The 21,973-nt window shown below is 45.2% G+C and overlaps 1 protein-coding gene across 6 annotated transcripts in view; it reads left to right on the top strand.

Moving 5' to 3' along the window:
- Positions 1-4,523: 4,523 nt before the first annotated feature.
- Positions 4,524-21,973, top strand: part of MYOF (myoferlin) — a 155,567-nt gene continuing 138,117 nt past the window's right edge. For 4 of the 6 annotated variants that reach the window (XM_049696671.1, XM_004279410.3, XM_049696672.1 and 1 more), the window contains exon 1: positions 4,524-4,691. In XM_049696671.1, coding sequence (XP_049552628.1) covers positions 4,604-4,691 — 88 coding nt within the window. In that variant the 5' untranslated portion in view covers positions 4,524-4,603. Of the gene's footprint in view, positions 4,692-10,113; positions 11,245-15,841; positions 15,860-21,973 lie in introns of those variants that run through there. The other 2 variants (XM_049696673.1, XM_049696674.1) reach the window with 2 other exon arrangements.

Below are 21,973 nucleotides of genomic sequence, written 5' to 3'. Positions count from 1 at the left end.
AAAAAATGAAAAATGATATTTAGTATAATTTGTTATTAACATAATTAGATAATCTGAATACACACAGATGTGGTCATGTGATTGTAATATTGTAGGCGAATGTCACTCTTACAAGGTGCAGTCTTTAGCATTTAAGGGTGAAATTTCATGATGTCTATAATTACTTTAAAATAATTTTATTTTAAAAATCTAGATAGATAACATGATCATGGCAAAATGTTAATAGTTGTCAAATCTAGATAATGGGCATAGAGGTGTTAATTGTACTATTTTTTTCATTTTTTATATATTTGAAAGCTGAAAGAAATAAGTTCCAACATATCTAAAAAAAATGTTCAAGGCCTTTATAAATTATAAAATTTTACTGAGAGATGTTTAGAAAGTCTAAGTAGATTAAGTGATATAGTCTATTATTGAATTGAAATACTTACAATGACATCAGTTCCCCCCAAAATTGATCTATAAATTTAATGCAATTTAAGACAGAATTCCAACAGATTTTTAAAATATTTGAAACTTGATAAGCTGATCCTAATATGTCTATTAAAATGCAAGAAGAGGGCTTCCCTGGTGGCGCAGTGGTTGAGAGTCCACCTGCCGATGCAGGTGTGCCCGGGTCCGGGAAGATCTCACATGCCGCGGAGCGGCTGGGCCCGTGAGCCATGGCCGCTGACCCTGCGCGTCCGGAGCCTGTTGCTCCGCAACAGGAGAGGCCACAACAGTGAGAGTCCCGCGTGCTGAAAAAAAAAAAAAAAAAAAAAAAAAAAAAAATGCAAGAAGAGCCAAGACATTTGAAGAAAAAGAACAAGATGGGAGGATAAAATCTTATTATGAAATTTTTATAAGGCTATATTAAGACACAGTGGTCTTGGTGCAGAGACTGGCAAATAGAACAATGAAACAGAAGAGAGAGCACAGAAACAGACCCACACATATCTACAACCCTGATACATGACCTAGGTTTGGGAAAAGGACAAACTTTTCAATACATGGTACTGGGTCAATTGAATATCCATGTGGGAAAAAATGAAATGTGACCTCTAACCATACATGACACATAATCAGTTACAGGTGGAGTATAAATCTTAGTGTGCAAGATGAAACAAAATGCTTCTGGAAGATAATACTGAAGAGTATCGTCACAATCTCAGAGTAGAAAGCATTTCTTGATGTGAAAAATGTACTGGGAGTTCCCTGGTTGTCCAGTGATTAGGACTCAGTGCTTTCACTGCCATGGCCCAAGGTTGGTTCAATCCCTAGTTGGGGAACTAAGATCCTGCAAGCCTTGTGGTGCAGCCAAAAAAGAAAGAAAGAAAGAAAAATATACTAACCATAAAGGAAATATTGTTTTTAATTAATTAATTTATTTATTTTTGGCTGCATTGGGTCTTTGTTGCTGCTCGCGGGCTTTTTCTAGTTGCGGTGAGCGGGGGCTACTCTTCGTTGTGATGTGCGGGCTTCTCATTGCAGTGGCTTCTCTTGTTGCGGAGCACAGGCTCTAGGCATGTGGGCTTCAGTAGTTGTGGCTCGTGGGATCAGTAGTTGTGGCTTGCGGGCTCTAGAGCACAGGCTCAGTAGTTGTGGCGCACGGGGTTAGTTGCTCCGCGGCACGTGGAATCTTCCCGGACCAGAGCTCGAACCCATGTCCCCTGCATTGGCAGGAGGATTCTTAACCACTGCGCCACCAGGGAAGTCCAATAAAGGAAATATTGATAAATTCAATAATATTAAAATTACAAGCCACAAAGCACCAGTATTCAGAGCACATAAACAGCTCCTGCAAATGAGTAAGAAAAACACGGAGTACCCAATAGAAAAATCCACAAAATATTTGAATAGGCATGTCATAAATTAGGAAATGTAAATATGAAAAGGTATGAAACCTCATTCGTAATCTGAAAAATGCATATTAAAGCTCCAATGAAATATTACATACTCACCATATAGGTTGCCAAATGTATGAACGGGAAGTCTCATACACTGTTGGTGGGAGTGTAAATGGTACAATCACCGTGGAAAACAATTTTGAATTACCTAGTAATTTTGAAAATATGCATATACCCTTTGATCCAGCAATTGCAGTCACAGGTTAGACCCAAAATGCGCTCATGCACATTTGTACCAGGAAACATGTACAAGCATGTTCAGAGTAGCCCTTTTTGTAATAGCCCCAAACTCTGAATAATCCAAATGTGTATCAACAGTGGAGTAATTAGTAAAATGTGGTACACTCATGCAACGGAATGCCATAGAGAAATGAGAATAAACGAAGTAGAGTTATATGGATGAATCTCACAATATAATGTTGAAAAAAAAAGAAGCCAAACACAAAAGAATTCACACTTATAGTCCATGTCTATAAAGGTCATAATATGTCAAAGAATTCATACTATGTGAATGTGTGTATACACATAGGTACAAATACATGTAGATAATGTTCATAATGTATAAAATAATTCATATGATCATAATCAAGCAAATCAAACTATTGGGGGATTAAAAACTATAAAAAAAAGCACAGAAAATATTACTATAAAAATCAGGAAAATGGTTACCTGTGGGGGGAAGGAGGTGGCTGTGATGGGACATGTGAGGGACTTCTGGAGTGCTGGCAATGGTCTCTGCCTTGACCTTGATGTTTGCTCATTAAACTGTCACATTTATGTTGTATGCATTTTTCTGTAAATATATTTAACAATGAAAGGGAGAAATAAAAACCAGCTCCAAAATACAAACAAACATAATGTCTATATTCCACTAAAATATATACTGTATTTAGTCTACATGTCCACTGAATACAATAATGTATATGACATTGGGTTTATTGGTTCTTTATATAAGCCATTGAGAAATTCACTGAGACAGAATTCTTGCAGGTGGGTCTTTTTCAGTGCACTTGAAGTGTTTGCTTACAGGTGGGTCTTCTCGGTTGGTTGTGTGTTCAGAAGCAAAAGGAAGTCCTACTTTTTTCGTTCTTAGTTTCAGCCTTTTCTTCTGAAACACAATGAGATCCTAATGTAAACCCAGTTTGCATTAACGGAAATGCTATGAAATGCCGTGAATAAGGATGAACTTCCGGTTGTAGATGTGTGGAATTTACTATGTGCTTTTTGCCAGGCCCCCGCACTTAGACCTTGATCTTATGACAATCTTCACCTTCATTTTACAGATGAGATAACTGCAGAAGAGAGGGATTTACCAACTTGTAAGGTGACATAGCTCAAGAGTGATGAATCAGGGACCCACACGCAGGCCTGGCTGACTACTATCCCCAGGCCTCGTCTAGTGATCTTAATCACCAGGCTACACCACCTAACACACCCTCTAGGCCATAAAGACCTTTTCCTTGGCCAAACTTTAGTTAAGCTCCTGAACTTTCTCCTAGGCCCATCTGTGTATTTCCTTGTAAAATTTAGTTTTAGTGAGAACCTTGCTGAGTCAGTTTAACCAGAACTCCCCTCCCTCCATATCTGATCACTCTGTATCTTGTGGGGTGCCTCGTTCTCCACCATCACCCAGGTAATGTCTCGTCACCCTGACCTATGTTCAGGAAGAATCCTGTTAGGTCGGTTGAGCCAGAATCCCCTTTTCCCCCCTGATACTTTCTTCTGGTAATTTCCATTCACTGACCCCCAACCTGCTCCCTGGCTATAAATTCCCCCTTGTCCATGCCCTATTCAGAGTTGAGTCCAAATTCCCTCCTACACTGAAAGATTCCTTCCCCTTGAATAAAGTCTTCCTTACCCACTTTAACAAGTGTCATCGAATACCTTTTTCTTTAACAAAGGAAAGGAACACACTGCTGGGGTCTAGATCCTGAAAGAGTGGAGAACTCCATTTACACTAAAGATGGCTAGCAGCTTTTGATGGACCAGGAAAACTTCGGTCACCAGCTCTCACCTCGTAAGGATTTTTACAGAAGTCCTATGGCGAATCCTTTTGTGACTGAAAAGGATCAGCCCCCAGGACGCTGATTTTGTAAACTGCGATCACCACCTCGGGATTGGGCTTGCTTGAAATAAACTCATTTATTTCTCTGCCATACAATAGGGGGCACCCTTTAACTGATTAAAAACAAATTGTTCTCTAACTTGTTGCTGCGTGGGTGAGTTCAACAGCAGGAGAGAAGAAATGGCAAAAGTAAAAACAAAATTTTAAATGACGCAGTAAAGTTTTAAAAACTCCACGAAGCTCAGCAAAGAATGGAAGGGGTAACAGAAATCCAATTAATTGGGCTTCACAAATTTGTTGCTCTTAGCTGCAGCGTCTTAGTGGTCTCTTGACCTGTCCACATTTATTAGCTACAAATCCTTTTCAGTTTCATTTGTTGCCCATAATTATTTTTAGCTGAGGTTTTGTCCTTTTCACTCCCACATTTCCCGAATTCTTAAGTGGGTGCCTGCGGCGCTGCGGAGACTCGGGCATTTGGGTATCAGTTTACACGTAACCTTCAGTAAATACAGTAATCCGTCAGGGACCCACCCATCGCCTCTCCTCCTTCCCTCTTCGCTGGAGAAGTCTTCCCCCGCCTTCTCTCCCGAGCTCCAGAGCCCGTGTCTTCTTAACTTCGTTGCTGAAATTTGGTTTCTGCCCATTGAGAGCCATGCTTCGAGTGATTGTTGAATCTGCCAGCAATATCCCTAAAACGAAATTTGGGAAACCGGATCCTATAGTTTCTGTTATTTTTAAGGGTAAGGACAAGTTTTCTTCTTTTTCTCCAGTCCTGTTTTGGAATGTTAGTTTCTTGGGTCCCATTCTTTGAAAGTCTGCGAATGATCAAATCCTCTGCGGCTTTAGCTGGAGTTTGTTGCCTGTGCAGGTCAGGGGAGAGGATGGATTTCTGTGGAAGGCATTTTCCCCAGGGCTTTGAGACCCCTTGAATGACCTGATATTTTAACTCTAATAATGTGATTTCTATAAGCCCCTGGAGGGAAAGATGTACCAAATTTCAAGTATCAAAAAGGTCTATGTTGGTTCAGATTAAGAGTTTCAGCAGTCTTGTATGCACTTTTTATTTCCTCTGCCTGTGAGAAATGGGTAAAGGAGGAAAAAGCACAATTAAGTTGTTCCAGGTATCATTACTCCCTAAAACAGACCCCTGCTGCTTTTATCGTTACTGGGCTTCTGGGAGGTGGAGTAAAGTTATTAGTTTGGTTTGTTTTCATGTTAATTTGTGCCTTTTGTAATTGTTCTTCATCTCTCCAAAGTTGGGATTTTTTTTGTTTGTTCGTTGCATGTTTGGTAGCTTTTATATTGCTTTAAATGAGTTCGGAACAATGCAAGTCTGAAGTTTTGGGCATCTAGTTTGGACTTGCTCAATGACTTTGGGCATGTGACCTCATTTCTCTGGATGTCAGTTTTCTTTTGTGCAAAACAGGTGAGGGCGTTTAGACTGGACCATCTTTACAAGGCGTATTGTAATTCCAACAGGCTATTTTTCGGGACATTTGATTGCAGTGGGGGGGACAGGAGCGGTTGGAGTGATGGCACACTCCCAGCCATTGTAGGTGTTTCTAGTTTTGGCTGGAGTGGTGTGGCTAAAGCTGAATTTAGGAGCTTTATCATCTTCTGTTTGTCCAAGGTCATTGGTAAGATTGCCAGCTCACTCCTTGGCAGGAGGAATGAGAGGGAGTGAGAGGGGAGGGCAGAAAAAGTGGGAGCCTTGATGGGTATGTGGTTCCTGACCACACCTCAGCACACTCTCTCTTCCTCCAGGAACCTGACTACTTCTCCCTTACGGTTTCTGAGTAATCTGTGCCTTTCTCCTTTCTTTTGTCCATTTTATCTGTTTCTTTCCTTAAACCTCTCCCTCTGAGATGAGCAGGAAAATGCCAGAAATGAAACCCAAAGCTGCCAAATGATTGTTTAGTTAAAAAAAAAAAAGATCTGGGGGACAGAAGTTGGATTCTTAAAGGACAATGTAGTTTGAGAATCTGGTTAGTGAATATCATGTAGTCATGTTATGTCAGAGTTCATTTGCATGTATTCTTTTAAAAATATTTTTCTCTTTTTAATTTTATTTTTAAATTTATTTTTTTATTGCAGTGACATTGGTTTATAACATTTTATAAGTTGCATGTGTACAACATTATATTTCGACTTCTGTATACACTACAACATGCTCATCACCAAAAACTTAGTTTCCATTCTTTACAACACAGTCCATCCCCTTTACACATTTTGCCTTCCTCCCCATTCTTTCCCATCTGGTTACCACTACTCTGTTCTCTGTATCTGCAGGTTTGTTTTTGTTTCGTTTTGGTTTGTTCATTTGTTTTTTGTTTGTTTGTTCTTTATATTCCACATATGAGAGAAATCATATGGCATTTGTCTTTCTCTATCTGACTTATTTCATTTAGCATAATACCCTCAAGGTCTATCCATGTTGTTGCAATGGCAAGATTTCACCTTTTTTTATTTCGGAGTAGTATTTCCATTGCATATATATACCATATCTTCTTTATCCATTCATCCATTGATGGGCACTTAGGTTATTTCCATATCTTGGCTATTGTAAATAATGCTGCAATGAACATAGGGGTGCACATATCTATTCAAATTAGTGTTTTTGTGTTCTTTAGATAAATGCCAGAAGTGGGATAGCTGAATCATATGGTAGTTCTATTCTTAATTTTTTGAGGAATCTCTATACTGTTTTTCATAGTGGCTGCATTTATTCACATCCCCACCAACAATGTATGAGGGTTCCCTTTTCTTTACATCCTCACCAACACTTGTTATTTCTTGCCTTTTTGATAATAGCCATTCTGACAGGTGTGAGGTGATATCTCACTGTGGTTTTATAATTTTTTTTTTCTTGAAGCAGCTACATAATAGAGACATAACATGAAAAGTTTGTTTCCTTCACCATTGACATGTAAAGACACGTAAACACATGTTGGATTCAATCTGGTGATGTCATGGGGCAAGTCATATAGATTATAATGAAATTAAAATTTAACACTATATTGAAATCTGACTTGTTATTTGTCTGGAGTGTATATGCATTGGTCAAACTTAAATGACTAAAAGTATGTCTGCCTTAGCTATGGACATAAACACTCAACTGAAAGTGAAAAACTTCAGTTAAGGTGGGCAAATATAGGCTATCTAAACCATTACTTTTGCTAGGTTATTTAACTTCAGTCTGTTTTCCAGTCTCCTTTCATAGTATCAGTGGAGCAGTAAAGTCATTCATTCATTCATTCATCTGATAAGCAACCCGATGGAAGAAACAACTCAACTTAAAGTAGGAACATCTGGACTCTGGCTAACGTTGACAAAGTAGCCGATGACCCAGATTTAATCACCCAAGTCTCAAATTTCTCAGCTGTGGAATCATGGGAACTGATCTTGAGATTTCTTCCAGCTTTAAGGTTTTATAATTTTACAGTACCATGTACTGAATAACTGCTCTCAGCAAGGTATGGAAGGCATTGCCTTAGGCACTAAAGCAGATATAGTAATGAATATAGCATTTTTCTTGCTTTCTATCTATTCCAATGGTTTAAAACACTGGTGATGGCAAACCCTTTCCAGGAGTGCCTTCCAATTTTGAGCACTGGGTAAGATTAAGTAACATTGTTCTTTTTTTTTTTTCTTTTACTGTTTTTTTATTTTTGGCTGCGTTGTGTCTTTGTTGTTGCATGTGGGCTTTTCTCTAGTTGTGGTGAGCGGGGGCTACTCTTCATTGTGCACGGGCTTCTCACTGCGGTGGCTTCTCTTTGTTGCGGAGCATGGGCTCTAGGCGCGCTGGCTTCAGTAGTTGTGGCTCGCAGGCTCAGTAGTTGTGGTGCATGGGCTTAGTTGCTCCATGGCATGTGGGATCTTCCCGGACCAGGGCTCAAACCCGTGTACCCTGCATTGGCAGGCAGATTCTTAACCACTGCTCCACCAGGGAATTCGCTAACATTAAGTTCTGACAGAACTGAGGATACTGATACCACCATATATCCATCAGTGGGAATGGAGCAAAGCTGGATGCACTTCACAGGGTGGCGTGGGGGAGAGTGGGGAGAGTAGGATGTAAAAAGCCCTAACAGAGGATCAAGGCAGCACCGAAGAAAGCCCCTGAATTTACTGAAATGTGTACAATTTTGCCTCTTGAGTACATAAAACAGCAAGGTCAGGCAGTAAGCAACACTTCTCAAGCTGTAGGACGGTGGGAAGAATGGCCAAGTGATGGGAGTGTTAATGGTGATACCTGTATAGACAGTGAGGCCCCCTGTTAGACTGTAGTTGGGAATGTGCTGTACTGACAACCAACTGGTTTAGAGTTGACCTCAGTCTCTCGTGTACAGTCCCCTTCTGAGACTGAACTTCTTAGGACCTAGTATGAACCAGGAGGATTTGGGGGTTACTGGAGGCCCTGTGGTGTGGATGTCATTGATACTTAGCAGTGCACAAGGAGATTATGGAAACCACAAAGCCCACTTGACTTTTCATGTTCTTTGGGTTCACCAGGTTCCGAGAGCCAGCTCTGAATCTTAAGATCAGAGTGCCTGCCAGCCAGAGTGGCCATTTTCCCTTGAGTTTCACGCAGACAGCCAGGTTGTGAGACTGAATCTAGCGGAGATTAGATTAGACAGACTTCTGAGGCCTCTCTCAACCTGAAGACTTTGCTTTGTTTTGTTTTGTTTTGTTTTAATTAATTAATTTATTTATCTTGGGCTGCGTTGGGTCTTCGTTGCTGCGTGCGGGCTTTCTCTAGTTGCGGCGAGCGGGGTCTACTCTTCGTTGTGGTGCATGGGCTTCTCATTGCTGTGGCTTCTCTTGTTGCGGAGCACGGACTCTAGGCGCGCAGGCTTCAGTAGTTGTGGCACGTGGGCTCAGTAGTTGTGGCACATGGGCTTAGCAGCTCCGCGGCATGTGGGATCTTCCCGGACCAGGGCTCGAACCTGTGTCCCCTGCATTGGCAGGCGGATTCTTAACCACTGCTCCACCAGGGAAGTCCCACAGTTGCCTTTTAAAAGTCACTCAGTGTGACTTGTTTTCCTCCTCCACGACAGATCTTAACTGCATGCCCTCAAGGCGTGTTCAGGGGCTCTGGTCTTTGTCTGGTTTGGGTTTACTGGTGAGTCTCTGGCTCGGCCAAGAAGGCATGGGGTTTTTATGTCCTCCGCCGCATCTAACATGTCACTGATGTTGAATATACCTTTTAAAGGTTGACCCTAGAAACAATGCCCTGGCAAGAGATTTGAGACATCTTAGCGCAATAAAGTCATTGATTCTTGGTCCTGAAAGGGACCACCAGAAGTCCGCCACTCTCCCTTCTTTCAGGAAGAATTACGCTTAATATTCTCTCACGTGCTTTGTGGATGAGGCTTGGCAAAGGGCCACGTCACACATTTCTAACGCTGAGTGCCTAACACCTGCTACCCAGGGGCAAACTGGTGTCGTGCTACTTTTTGCTTTCTTGATCCTGACAAGAAAGATGTGAAGCTGCCAGTTTTATGTTGAAAATTCATACATGAAATGTGCAGTGGTCTGTAAGGCATAATGCATCTGCTGTGATACGGCAGCGGTGACCTTACCTACTTTGTAATTTCTATTGAACAGCTGTTCTGTTGAATGGGGGTGTGCTTCAAGTGGGTCTGAGCAGAGTTTTCACTCAGAAACAGCTGCTTAGACATCTGACACCTTAAGCCTTATCAGCTAACTTGGCCTTAGGCATTAGGATACAAAGCCTATCGAGCCCTGGGCTTTGGAGCCAGGGAGCCCTAGGAATGAGGAGCCCTAGGAATGAGGATCCCAATTCTCACCTCTTAGCTTCCTAAGTGCTCATGAGCTAATGAATTAAAACCTTCAGCTTCAGAGTTCTTAATAACACCGATTACCTCGCAGAGGTGTTTGAGGATTAAATGAATACACATGTGAAACTGCACATGGGAATTCCTAAACTTCCTTCCCTATTCGATAACGTTTCCCTTTATGGAGCCCTAAAATGTGCCAGACAGTATATCAGAAATCAAGTCTAGAAAAATACGTATAACATGGGTTGGTCTTCTAGGGAAGCAACTGGTTGGAACACAAGAATGAGTTACAAACCAGAATAGACATGCAAAAATTATAATGCAAAAGCAGATGGAAGCGTGAAAAGCTCCATGGACAAAGTGTCCTTGAGTTGGTCTTAAAGGATGAGTGGAAATTTGACAGAAGTAATGAAAAGAAAGACATTCTAGGTTTGGAACAGCACCAAAAAAGGCCAGGGAGCCACGGGCCTGTGGGGTGAGGTTGACAGAGTAATCTGGTGTGATTGGGATTGCGCTTTACTCACACATCACTGGGGGGCCACTAGGCTGCGTTGTGGACAGATTAGTTCTAGTCAGGTAGACAGATGGTTTACTAGTTGAGGCAAATGCTTTCCACGGCAGAGGGAGCTCATTCCAGGGCTAGAATGAGAAGGCAGGAGCTAATGTGAAAGATACTAAGGAAGCAGCCCAATCGAATTAAATGAATAAGAAAACCTTGCTGGGCAGGCCAGTTGGGCCATCCTTCCTCACTCTCTTCTGTAAAATAGGACATGAGGGTTAGGGTTAGGGAGTGTTTAGCCTGTGCATACCTGCAGGGCTGGGTGGGGTGTCTCTGCCAGAGGCCAGCCTGAGGGCATTAGCTACCTGAGACTGGAGAGGGAGGCCCCCGGAAGAGGTAGAAGAGAGGCACAGAAATAGAAAGTGATACCAAAGACACATTTTGCTATTCTCCCAAAGGTCAAATGGGGAGCATTTCCTCAACCAAGCTGAGCTGTGATCTCACTCACATAAGGTCCTTCTCTCCCAACCCAGTTGTCCCACCTGAGGGACAAAGTGTCATGTCAGCAGTTGTTGAATTGCAAGGAACTCGGGTTTGCTCAAGTTTTTCCCCTAAAGTCAGAGAGAAATTTCCCAGAATACAATCATGGGTCTCACCTGTCGGGCAGGGAAGCCTTTGCTCTGGCTCCCCAGGGGACTGTGTGCCTCAGGCCTCCGCCCTTCCCTGCACTGCATCCGTCTCCTCTCTGCACATTGGCTGCCTTAGTGGGGACTCTTACCGCTGCTCCCTTGCAGTTAGCAGCTTGCATGGGGCTCTGGGTTACCACGGAGATGACTTGGTCCTGACTCCACATCTGCTACAGCATCTGTGTCTCTTAATTGATATGCTTGAGACCAAGACTCCAATTGGTTCAGTTTTGGTCTCACCCCTGGTCCAATCAGCTGTGACAAGGAATACAGAATCCCGGGACAGACAAGGTGGATCCTACACAAGGTAAGCTTCGGAGGGCCGAGAACGTGAACCATCCAGTTTATCTCCCTCCAGTTTGGGGATTAGACCTGCTTCTTCCCATCTTTAAGCTGTAATCTGACCCCACCCCTACCCCTCCTTTAAGGAGCCCCCTTTCTTTGTAATCAACACATTACGTGAAAGGGGATGAACTTTGGACTGAGCAGAGTTTCACTTCTGACTTTATCACTAGGAGCTAAATCTTTGGGGCAACTATGTTCCTGAGCTTTTCTTTCCTTGCCTATAAAATGGGGAGAATTACATGTACCTCACAAGGGTACTCTTAAGGATCAACGGTGATAAAACACTATCACAGTGCCTGGCGCGTAGGAGTTATGTGGCAAATGCTCATTTCCTCCCCCTTTTATGCCTGACTCCTTCCGCACTGCTGGGGGTACATACAGAACCCTGGGGGACGTCTGAGGGGTGGCCCAGGCTTACATGAATAAATGGGATGCCCTTCAGCTGTGGCGCACAGGCGGCTTGAAGGCAGAGCCCACGTTTGATTCATCTGTGAGAGCACATGATAGCCTCTCAGCTAGGCATATAGCAGGGTTTTTTTTTAATGGTGCTGTAATATACATAGCATAAAATTTACCTTTTAAATCATTTTCAAATGTACAGTTCTACTTTCTGTCTCTCTGTTTGATGACTCTTAAGTACCTGGTACAAGTGGAATCATGCAATATTGATTCTTTTGTGACAGGCTTATTTCACTTGGCAGACTGTCTTCAAGTTTTATCCATGTTGTGGCATGTGTCAGAATTCTCTTCCTTTTTTAAGGCTAAATAATATTCCATAGTATGTCTATACCACATTTTGTTTATACATTCGTCCACTGATGGCCCTGAGTTGCTTCCACCTTTTAGCTATTGTGAATCATGCTGTGAACGTGGGTGTACAAATATCGTTTGAGTCCCAGCTTTCAGTTCTTTGAGGTTTATACCTAGACGTAGAATTGTTGGATCATTTGGTAAATCTATGTTTAATTTTTTGAGATACCACCATACTGTTTTCCATCGTGACTGCACTATTTTACATTCCCACCAACAGTGCAAAAGGGTTCCAATTTCTTTACCACCACTTGTTTTTTCTGTGGTTTTTGTTTGTTTGGGGATAATAGTCATCCTAAGGGATATAAACGGTAGATTCTTAGCAACCCTCTGTTGACTTGGATTTTCGGCTCACATTTGCCTCATTAACTCAAAGTGAGAATCCCTGCAGTGATTCTGCAGCCTCGGTGGCCAGCAATGAAGCAGCCCTCCTGTGACCGGAAGCCTGCCTGTCAGGGGCTCAGCAGCAGGCTTGAGAGCCTGGTGGCCTCTTGACCAGTGGGGCCCTGGCCTTGTGAGGTCTGTGCAGCCAAGGTTGTGCTGAGAGTCATAGCAGAGCAGAAGGCAAGTGGGAAATAGCCTTGGTTCCCTGCAGTACCAGGTCTTCCGGTTGGTCTGGGCTCCCCAGGCCAAGGCTGGAACCAGAGGTCACCCTGCTTCTCCCAGCAGCACATCCTGGGAGATCAGAGTAGCCCTAGATCAGGTGCCCTGTAGTTCTGTCCCCTAACATCCTATACTCCTTTGTGGCGTCTATTGGAACATGTAGTTATGTATTTGCTGGCTTATTTGATTTCTGTGTGCCTCTTCAATCATACTGGAAGCTTCATGAGGGCAGGGACCATGTCTCTTTCTCCAGCACCTAGCTCAGTGCCTGGCAAATAGTAGATGACCAATAAATAATGTTGAATGAATGATTCTGGCTCCTCCCTTCAGTCATTCAGTTTAGGATCTCAGAGGCCAGGGGGACCACGTAGGACCAAATGAGACCAGATCCCTGTGACCACAAACTACAAAACTGATCTTGAGTATTTAGGACTTCAGGGTTTCCACATGCTGTTTGGGATCCATTAAGCTGCATCTCAAAGGAAGCTGGAAGGCAGGGGAGCCCTAGCCTACCTCTGACCTTGACATTAGGGCTTTGGTCTAATTAACGACAAGAAACCTCTCTGAATCTCAGTTTTCCTAGCTGTGAAGTGGGTATAAGGCCTACCCATGAAGATTGTAAAAGTCAAATGAGATGATGTCTTTAAGGTACCTGGACTAAAAATAGATGTTTATTCCCACCTCACTTCTTGAAGTCTGGCTTTACGCATGAGGAAACTGAGACAGAGACAGGTGAGGAAACTGAGACAGAGACAGGTGAGGATTCATCTCTGGACTCTTGATTCCAGAGCCTCCGTGTGTCTTCCTGGAGGTCATCATGGTTACAGAGAAAAAAAAAAATGTGCCTAAAACAACCAAGTCAAATTATGATCCCTTCCTCCCCGCTCTGAACGGATTGAATTGTTCCGTGTGCTAGGGGCATCTGGACCCAGTCTGAAAGAGGAAGACTGTGTACCAAGAACAAAAGAACTTTAAAAAAAGAAGAAGAAAAAACAAAACCCAGCCCTCCTGGGGTGAGTTTCCCCAGGGTATGAAAGCCTTTAGGATGCACTGTGACTCAGAAGCTCAGAGCTGACATAGCTTAGCAGTGAATCAGTTCCTGGAGAGTCAAGTGGGGAGCCATTTTATTAGTGGCGACTACAACTCTTTACTTATTACATGTAAAGTATTAACATCCTAATATTTGAATGGCAGGGTGAGTTTCCACTTCCCCTTACCTTAGTTTTCTGGTTTATTACTTTCATCATCTTTTCATCCCAATAGCATAACTTATCAATTATAAAAAAAATCCCTTCCCTTATCCCTCTTTCATTATTTAAAAAAAGACAGGAAAAAAAAAACCCATTCTTTTTGCTTATCTCTCCTCATTGTTGGAATTCACTGCCTGGGCAGTCCCTGTCTCTTTCCATCCTCTTTTTTGCTGCTGTTTCTTCCTACTGCTCCTCTCAGGCATAAACTCATTTAACAAGTCTTGGTCGAGAGTGTACTTTGCCAGGCCTTGGGCTCAGCACCGCAAGCTGGATGGGAAACAAGCCAGACGTGGGCGCTGCCGGCATGCAGCTTGTGGTCTAGCTGTAGATCCAGCGAGAGTTCAGTGAATGCAGAGTTCAGTGAGTTTAAACTCCTGGAAAGGAGGCATAAATTTTGCAGGTTATATTGATGACGAGCATTTTCTAGCTATGAAGCGTTGCACTAAAGCTTCACATATATGCATTCATTTATTTCTCACCAAAAAAATGAAGTCCCTCACTTTACAGCTGAAGAGACCACGTCTTGGGGAGAGTGAGTTGCTTTGTTCAAGACCCCACACTAGGTTCCAGGTGGAGCTGGGATACACAGGCCCACCCTGAGGCTGTAACACCCACCCCTGTGTGGTGAGGCTGCATTTGACCCACCCTGGGGTAATTAGTGCACCTGGGCTCGGGGCTTAGCTCCCTAAGCCTGACAATCCAGGCTCTGTTTCCCTGGCCAAATTCAGCCCTGAAGGCATCTGATCAGACCAGTGCCAGGGCCTGGGGCTCTGGTGCCTTGAAGCCAGACACCTCTGGCTTCAGGGGTCTTGTCTGGGGCTCCAAATGCCCTTCAGTTTGTCCCAGTGTGCTGGACACATTACGGTGGCCTCCCATGTGTGACAGACATGGCCTGAGGAAGGAGCTTCTTCCCAGGGCGCTTACAGTGCAGAAAGCCCTTTCCTGGGCTTGATCATGTTTGTTCTTCACAACAACTCTAGCAGGTGCCCAGGACATGTATTGTTTATACTCATTTCACACATGAGCACCTTGAGTCTCAGAGAGGACACGAGTGACCAAAGCTGGGTGACCAGGAAGAGGCAAGGACTCGAACCCCAGACCAAGACTCTTTGTCTCATGCACTTTCCCACTGCGTGTCTGGCTTTCCCAGTGCTTGGCATCTCTCTTGCATTAAGTCTACCCTCCATCCTCTCCCACTAACAAGCCGCCATCCACAGACACTATCTGATCTCCAGTTTTCCCTCATACCTGCAGCAACTGACCAGCCCAGCTCTGCTCAAGAGCGCCAAGGCCAAAGCTCTTCTCAGCGTAGGAAGGAGGGCTGAGTGTAGTGGATCAAAACTGCTGGCAAGGGCAAAAATCCCATTAAAAGAGAGGATTAATTATGGGATATCAGGATCTGAGGCTGAGTCGTCACTCAGCTAAGATTGTTGCCTAGGAGGGTTAGGATGGAGTTATCAAGCTTTTGACTCAGTGCTTTGTGCTTATTTTCAAAGTTCTTTTCTGTGACTGTTTCCTCTTGATACAATCTCTTGGAGTCAGGGAGGGCAGAGGAACTGGATCCTCTTCATGTTGTCTAATGGAGGCCGTTTATGATTCTGATGTGAATCCTACACAGCGGCATGTCCCTTGTGTCCTGGCACTCTCACGCTCTCTCCTTTGATCCTCAATGCAACCCTACGAGGTGACCTTTTTCATCCCCTTTTCCAGAACACTGAGGCCTTGAGGGGCTCTCTTGAAACAACAGGAAGTCATCTCCTCAAGCAGGGCCCGAAGTGAATCTGCAGAGCACCAGTCTTAATTCAGTCTCTGGCAGATTGTGTCTCAGAAACGTGTTAGCCAGAGTCACCAGAGATTAAGTCTTGGGAGCCAGAACACCTGCATCGAGATTATGGCTTTGTTTCTTACTAGCAGGTGAGCCTGGACAAACGACTTAATTTTATTGTGCTATTGGGCTTAAATAAGGACAATAATAGCAACAGGTAACATACAAAGCCCTTTGAAGAGTGCCTGGCATAAGCCCCAAATTTGGTACCTATTACTCCTGGGCATTAGGTTGCCATGTTTATTAATGACGAAATCTAGGTATGGAGAGCTGGAGTCAGTGCCCAAGGCCACCCAGCTGGTAAGTGGTGAAAATGTGGCAGGTTGCCTGGCACCCTCAGCCTGAGGTGCTGGTGAAGAGCACAGGTTTGGAAATGAGGCAGGCATGGGGCTGAAGCTCAGCTCTGCCAGTTAGTAGCTTTGTGATCTTGGGCAAGTCAGTTAACACCCCTGAACCTCAGTTTCCTCATCTGCAAAATGGGGATATTAGTACCTTCCTGTTGGGCTGCACCCTGCAGGCCTAAAAGGACTCTGCTTGCCCAGCTTCAAGATCAAAGAAAGAGCCGGGAGTCAGCAACAGAGACATCAATGGTTTAATGGAGGGGGGAGCTTACATGTCTGAAGCAAGGTCCTAGAGCAACACCCCACCATGTGTGGTGGACGGTGGGCAGGATATGGTAGCAGTCTTCACTGGGGTGGGGGGCAGGGGGTGGAGATTACCAATTATAGGGGAATTGACGTCAGGTGGGCTTATTAGTCACCAGGCAAACCCGCAGAGGGGCACGCCCCTCACGGACCTTTTGATAAGAACAATCACCAGCTGGGGCCTGGGGCAAGTACATAGGAAGGTGAGTCAGGTGAGTAAGATATAGGAGAAGCAGGCACTGGTCGGGCAGGGGATGTACAGAGAACAAGAGAACAGCCTTCTTGAGTTGCCTGACCATGTACTTCACCCCTACATACCCTGTATAACCCTTACAATCTTGGTCCACCTCTCTTCCGAGATATCCCTGGGGTCAGGTACGTAGAGGGGCACTGCAACCAGATACCACAGATACAATACAGACAGGCCACCCCTGGTTTTCACAAACCCAGAGCCACCCCCAAGTGTGTGGTCAGGCCCCTCAAGATGGCTGTTCTCTTGCTCTCTGTACATCCCCTGCCCGACCAATGCCTGCTTCTCCTGTATCTTACTCACCTGACTCACCTTCCTAGGTACTTGCCCCAGGCCCCAGCTGGTGACTGTTCTCATCAAAGGGGCATGAAGGACGCGCCCCTCTGCTGGTTTCCCTGGTAACTAATGAGCCCACCTGATGTCAATTCCCTATAACTGGTAATCTCTCCTCCACCACACGGGGCCCCCTCCCCGGGAGCGAAGACTGCCGCCGCGTCCTACCCATCGTTCGCTGCACATGGTGGGGGTGTCGCTCCAGGACCTTGCTTCAGACGTGTAAGCGCCCCCCTCCATTAAATCATTGATGTCTCTGTTGCTGACTCTGGGCTCTTTCTTTGGTCTTGAAGCTGGGCAAGCACAGGCCTTGGAGGCCTGCGGGGTGCAGCCCAACACTCCCGCATAAGGATTTGACGTGAATGTGTTTCAAGTGTCCGGCACAGAACGGATGCTGGTGTTCAGTTCTCCACCGAGAGAGCCGATCCAGGTGCCTGCCAGACCTGGGATCCTTTCATCTGCAGCCCAGGCAGTTGGCAGGGCTGGAACGTGACCACACCCCAGGGTCAGCTTTTAGGAAGTAGATGCTGTATGGGTTGTTCAGATTGACTGGGCTTCACCGCAGCTCCCCTGAGGATTTGGTTTTGATTCAAGAGTGTGTGTGCCTGAAGGGGCGGCTCCAGAGGCCACTGGGGCACTGGGAACAGAACGCTGAGCGGTAACCCAGCCTGCCTTTTTGTCTGGGCGTTCCTTTAATCAGCAACGTCAGCGACTGTTTCAGAAATTTACAAAACAGCCTCGCTTTGTGTCCCAGTTGCCATTTGGCCAAAATGCCTTTCTCTTAGAACCGGTTTGGCAACATCTCCTGGAGCATTACTGCAGCCGGTTGGGAAGCAAATAGAGATACTCCTTCAGCCAGGTTGACCTGGATGGGCCACCTGTCTTCATGAGTCCCTCTAACACCTGAGGGCGGAGTAGTGTCCTGCTGGCCCTTCCTGGAGCCTTCCCTGCTTCCTGGTTCTTGTGGACGTTCTTCTAGATGCTGGTAGCTGCCAGGCTCACTGCCAGGGAGGAGCAGGCACTACCCACATGCCAGCTGCCTCTGGCGAGCCTCAGAGGCCTGGAATGGAGCCACGTGGCAGAATTGCTCCACCAGGGCTGTGCCCAGGCCCCTGGGCACTTCCTTTAGTCACTGGGGCCCTGCCCTCCAGAGAGGGCTCCACAGCCTGGGAAACCTCCTGGAGTCCACACTGGGTGCTGCTCAGGTGCCATAAGAAGAAATAATATTGATGTACTAGCTCCTGCTGGTTTAGTGCTTACGACATGCTGGGCCCTATGCTGAGCACTTTGTATTCATTTTCTTAATCATTGAAGCAACTTTAGTCATAATACTTATGAGCTTATCAAGTCCATTTCATTCACATCATGGAGAAATGACTCTGGGGGGGATAACAATGTTAATAATGCAGTCCCAGCCTTTAAGAAGTCACTCTCTGGTCTTAATCCTCCAATTTTGGAAATTGCTCTGTGTCTGTATCTTCTAGAGTTTCAATCCTTGCTCTACCACTCACTTGCTGTGTGACTCCTGATAAGTTGCTTACCCTCTCTGTGTCTTGGGTTCTTCCTCTGTAACTGGAGATGATCATAATAGAATTTACCTCTTAGGGTTGGTGTGAAGATTAAGTGAGACAGTCATGGGAAGCGCTGGGAACAGTGACTAGGTCAGAGCACTTAATAACTGTTAGCCATGTGTGGAAGGGCTTCAGGGGGCTCTGTGAAATTTTAAGCCAGATAGTGGATGCCTTTGTGTATGTCTGTGAATGTTTCTCAAAACAAAGGGGGCATAATCCAGGACCCAGAGAAGATGCAGAAGTATTTCTGAATGGGAGGTCAAGTTTAGATGCATGGCTGATCTACCTTGCGTACCAAAGAGCTGAGTTACTTAAGAAAGCTTTGTAAGTAGCACCCCCGTTTCTCCTGGGGCCATTTCAGTAAGACGCAGCAATCTAACCAGTCAGGACTTGGGGGCACTTCGTATTGGACCTGGAGGAAAACTTAGAGATCATCCAGTCTAAATTCACCAGTTCACACAAGAGGGACTCTGAGCTTGGGGGTTGAGCCTTATGTCTCCCTGAGGTAACAGCTCAGGGAAATGGAGAGTTCCCTGATTTGAAAGTCCAGTGAGAAGAGCTGGACTAATACCTGTCTTCTCCTTGCAGCATTCTTAGGATCAGTGAGATGGTGTGTATGTATTTGGAAGTATGTAAAATGTGTTACCCTCGTAGATGTTCTTACTTCCACGGGCACCTGGTATTACCAGTTGGTTCCGTTTCTCTGGAACCAATAGTATATATGTACATATAAATGGAGAGGGACAGAGACAGAGAGGGGAAGAGGGCTCATGCAATTGTAGGGGCTGGCAAGACTGAAATTTCTGGGGCAGGTATATGGTCAGGCCACTCAAGATGGCTGTTCTCTTGCTCTCTCTACATCCCCTGCCCGACCAGTGCCCGCTTTACCTGTATCTTACTCACCTGACTCACCTTCCTACTTACTTGCCCCAGGCCCCAGCTGGTGATTGTTCTTATCAAAGGGGTGGTGAAGGACATGCCCCTCTGCTGGTTTCCCTGGTAACTAATGAGCGCATCTGACATCAATTCCTTTATAAGTGGTAACCTCCCCTTCTTCCTGGGACTGAAGACTGCTGCCACGTCCTGCCTGCCGTCTGCAGCGTATGGTGGGGGTGCTGCTCCAGGACCTTGCTTCAGAGGTGTAAGCTCCCCCCCTCCATTAAACCATTGACGTCTCTGTTGCTTACTCCGGGCTCTTTCTTTGGTTTTGAAGCTGGGCAAGCACAGGTCTTGTAGGCCTGCAGGGTACAGCCCAACAGCAGACAAGTAAGCTGGAAATTCAGGTAAGAGTTGATGTAGTCTTGAGACTGAAATCTAAAGGGCAGGCAAGCAGGCTGGAAACTTGGGCAGGATCTTCTGATACAGTCTTGAGGCAGAATTCTTTCTTCTCTAGGAAACCTCAGTTATTCCTCTTAAGGCCTTCAGCTGTTGGATGAGGCCCACCCACCTTATAGAGAGTAATCTGCTTTACTTAAAGATAGTTGATTGCAAATGCTAGTCACATCTATAAAATACCTTCGCAGCAACATCTAGACTACTGTTGGACCAAACAACTGGCACCATAGACTAGCCAAGTTGACATAGGATTAACATTCACCCTGGTCCCCTCAGCACAGATGTGCCAATCCGGTCTTAGGAGTCATGGTGTTTCTCTCACTATTTCAATAAGAGTTCCCACTGTAGGTGAACAGCAAAGGAAATGGTTCTGTGCACGAGGGCATGGTGGCTTGGCGAGGAGTGCTTGTTCAGTTCTTAGGAAATGTTATTGGGAGGTTGGCAAGCGAGTTAATTACTGCAATGGTGACCTTCACAGAACTGAGAGGGAAGCCAGTGTAGCTAATCAAAAAACAGGAAATGTCTCAAAAAATGCCTTGAATCATGGTCCAGAGTGTATTCTGAATTTGAATCAATTGTTATGTTCTGGGTTGAAACTATTTAATTCCTTACTGTAGACAGAAACAGTTCTTTTCATAACTTCAGAGGTGGGAACTGGGGGAGGTGGAGAAGGGGAAAGAGTTTCCTGTAGTTTAATCTGACGTTTAGTGCCTGCAACTGAGGCCTTTTTTAAAAAAAGATGTGGAATAATTGAATAAATGTGTGACATTGTGGCTGCTGATAAGACAGGAATTTATGTACTTTTTTTTTGGCTGACATGTGAGAAAAGGCAATAAAATGTAATGTGTGCACTTTTTTAAAAAATTCATTTATTTTTGGCTGCGTTGGGTCTTCCTTGCTGCACGCCGGCTTTCTCTAGTTGCATTGAGCAGGGGCTACTCTTTGTTGCGGTGCTAGGGCTTCTCAATGTGGTGGCTTTTCTTGGGGAACACGGGCTCTAGGCGTGTGGGCTTCAGTAGTTGTGGCACACGGGCTCAGTAGTTGTGGTGCACAGGCTTAGTTGCTCCGCAGCATCTGGGGTCTTCCCGGACCAGGGCTCGAACCCCCGTCCCATGCATTGGCAGGTGGATTCTTAACCACTGCACCACCAGGGAAGCCCCTATGCATCTTCTTTATTCAACATTTCTGACAGCTTCTAGTGAGGCATTGGTGTGGTAGCAAACACACACTCAGGTTGTGGAGCCAGGGAGACGTAGGTACAGATTCTGGCTCTGTTTCTTTATTAGCTGTGTGACCTTAGACAAGTTAACCAGCTTTTCTCAGTTAACCACCTTGTCTATAAAATGAGGATGAGAATGTTTACCTTGCGGGTTTATTGTAAGGATTTAGAGTCACTGCAGTAGAATGCACAACCTGACACCTGTAGATCATTATTTAGAGGGAGCAGCTACAGCTGTGGATAGAAGCCATTTTGACCAGTTCCATCGATTTCAACATCCTTTGCAGGGCTTCTCTTTTTCTCCCACACTTTCTGGTACTGTACCAGAGAGGAAGATTGAGAGGTTTCTGTCAGACGAGGGGAAGAGTGAGTGGGGTCAATATGGAAGTGTGAGAGGGGAAATCAGGACCACCTCTAGGTGACATCAGAATCTGATCCAGTGAGGGGCTCTGGAGGCTGCATAGAAAGACCACAGTCAGAGTCAGGATAGGTCCAGGCATGAACTGATGAGTCAAGTCCTGCCGAAGTTTAAAAAGGGAAGCCAGTTGGGCGACGGGAGCCCACTCAAGTGGAGGAGTTAATGCTTAGCAGAGTGAGGGTGGTGACTCATAGCTTTGCTATGCTGAGGTCGTGGAAGAATGAGGTGGCTAGTCCCACAGCTGGCCGTGTGCTGGGAGCCTTAGCAACGTGACATTCAGCTGAACGAAACCCACTACCTCCTCCGTTCCACAGCAGTAGAGGGGAAGCTGAGGAGTGCTTCAAAGCTTGGCCACCAACGTGAGACTGCCTGGGTCCAAAACCTAGCTCTGCCCCACTTACTAACTCGGTGACGTTGAATTTGTTACTTGACT

This window comes from Orcinus orca, chromosome 14 (genome assembly GCF_937001465.1).
Source record: "Orcinus orca chromosome 14, mOrcOrc1.1, whole genome shotgun sequence".
Classification (NCBI taxonomy): Eukaryota; Metazoa; Chordata; class Mammalia; order Artiodactyla; family Delphinidae; genus Orcinus; species Orcinus orca.
This window is presented reverse-complemented; position numbering and strand designations above follow the sequence as displayed.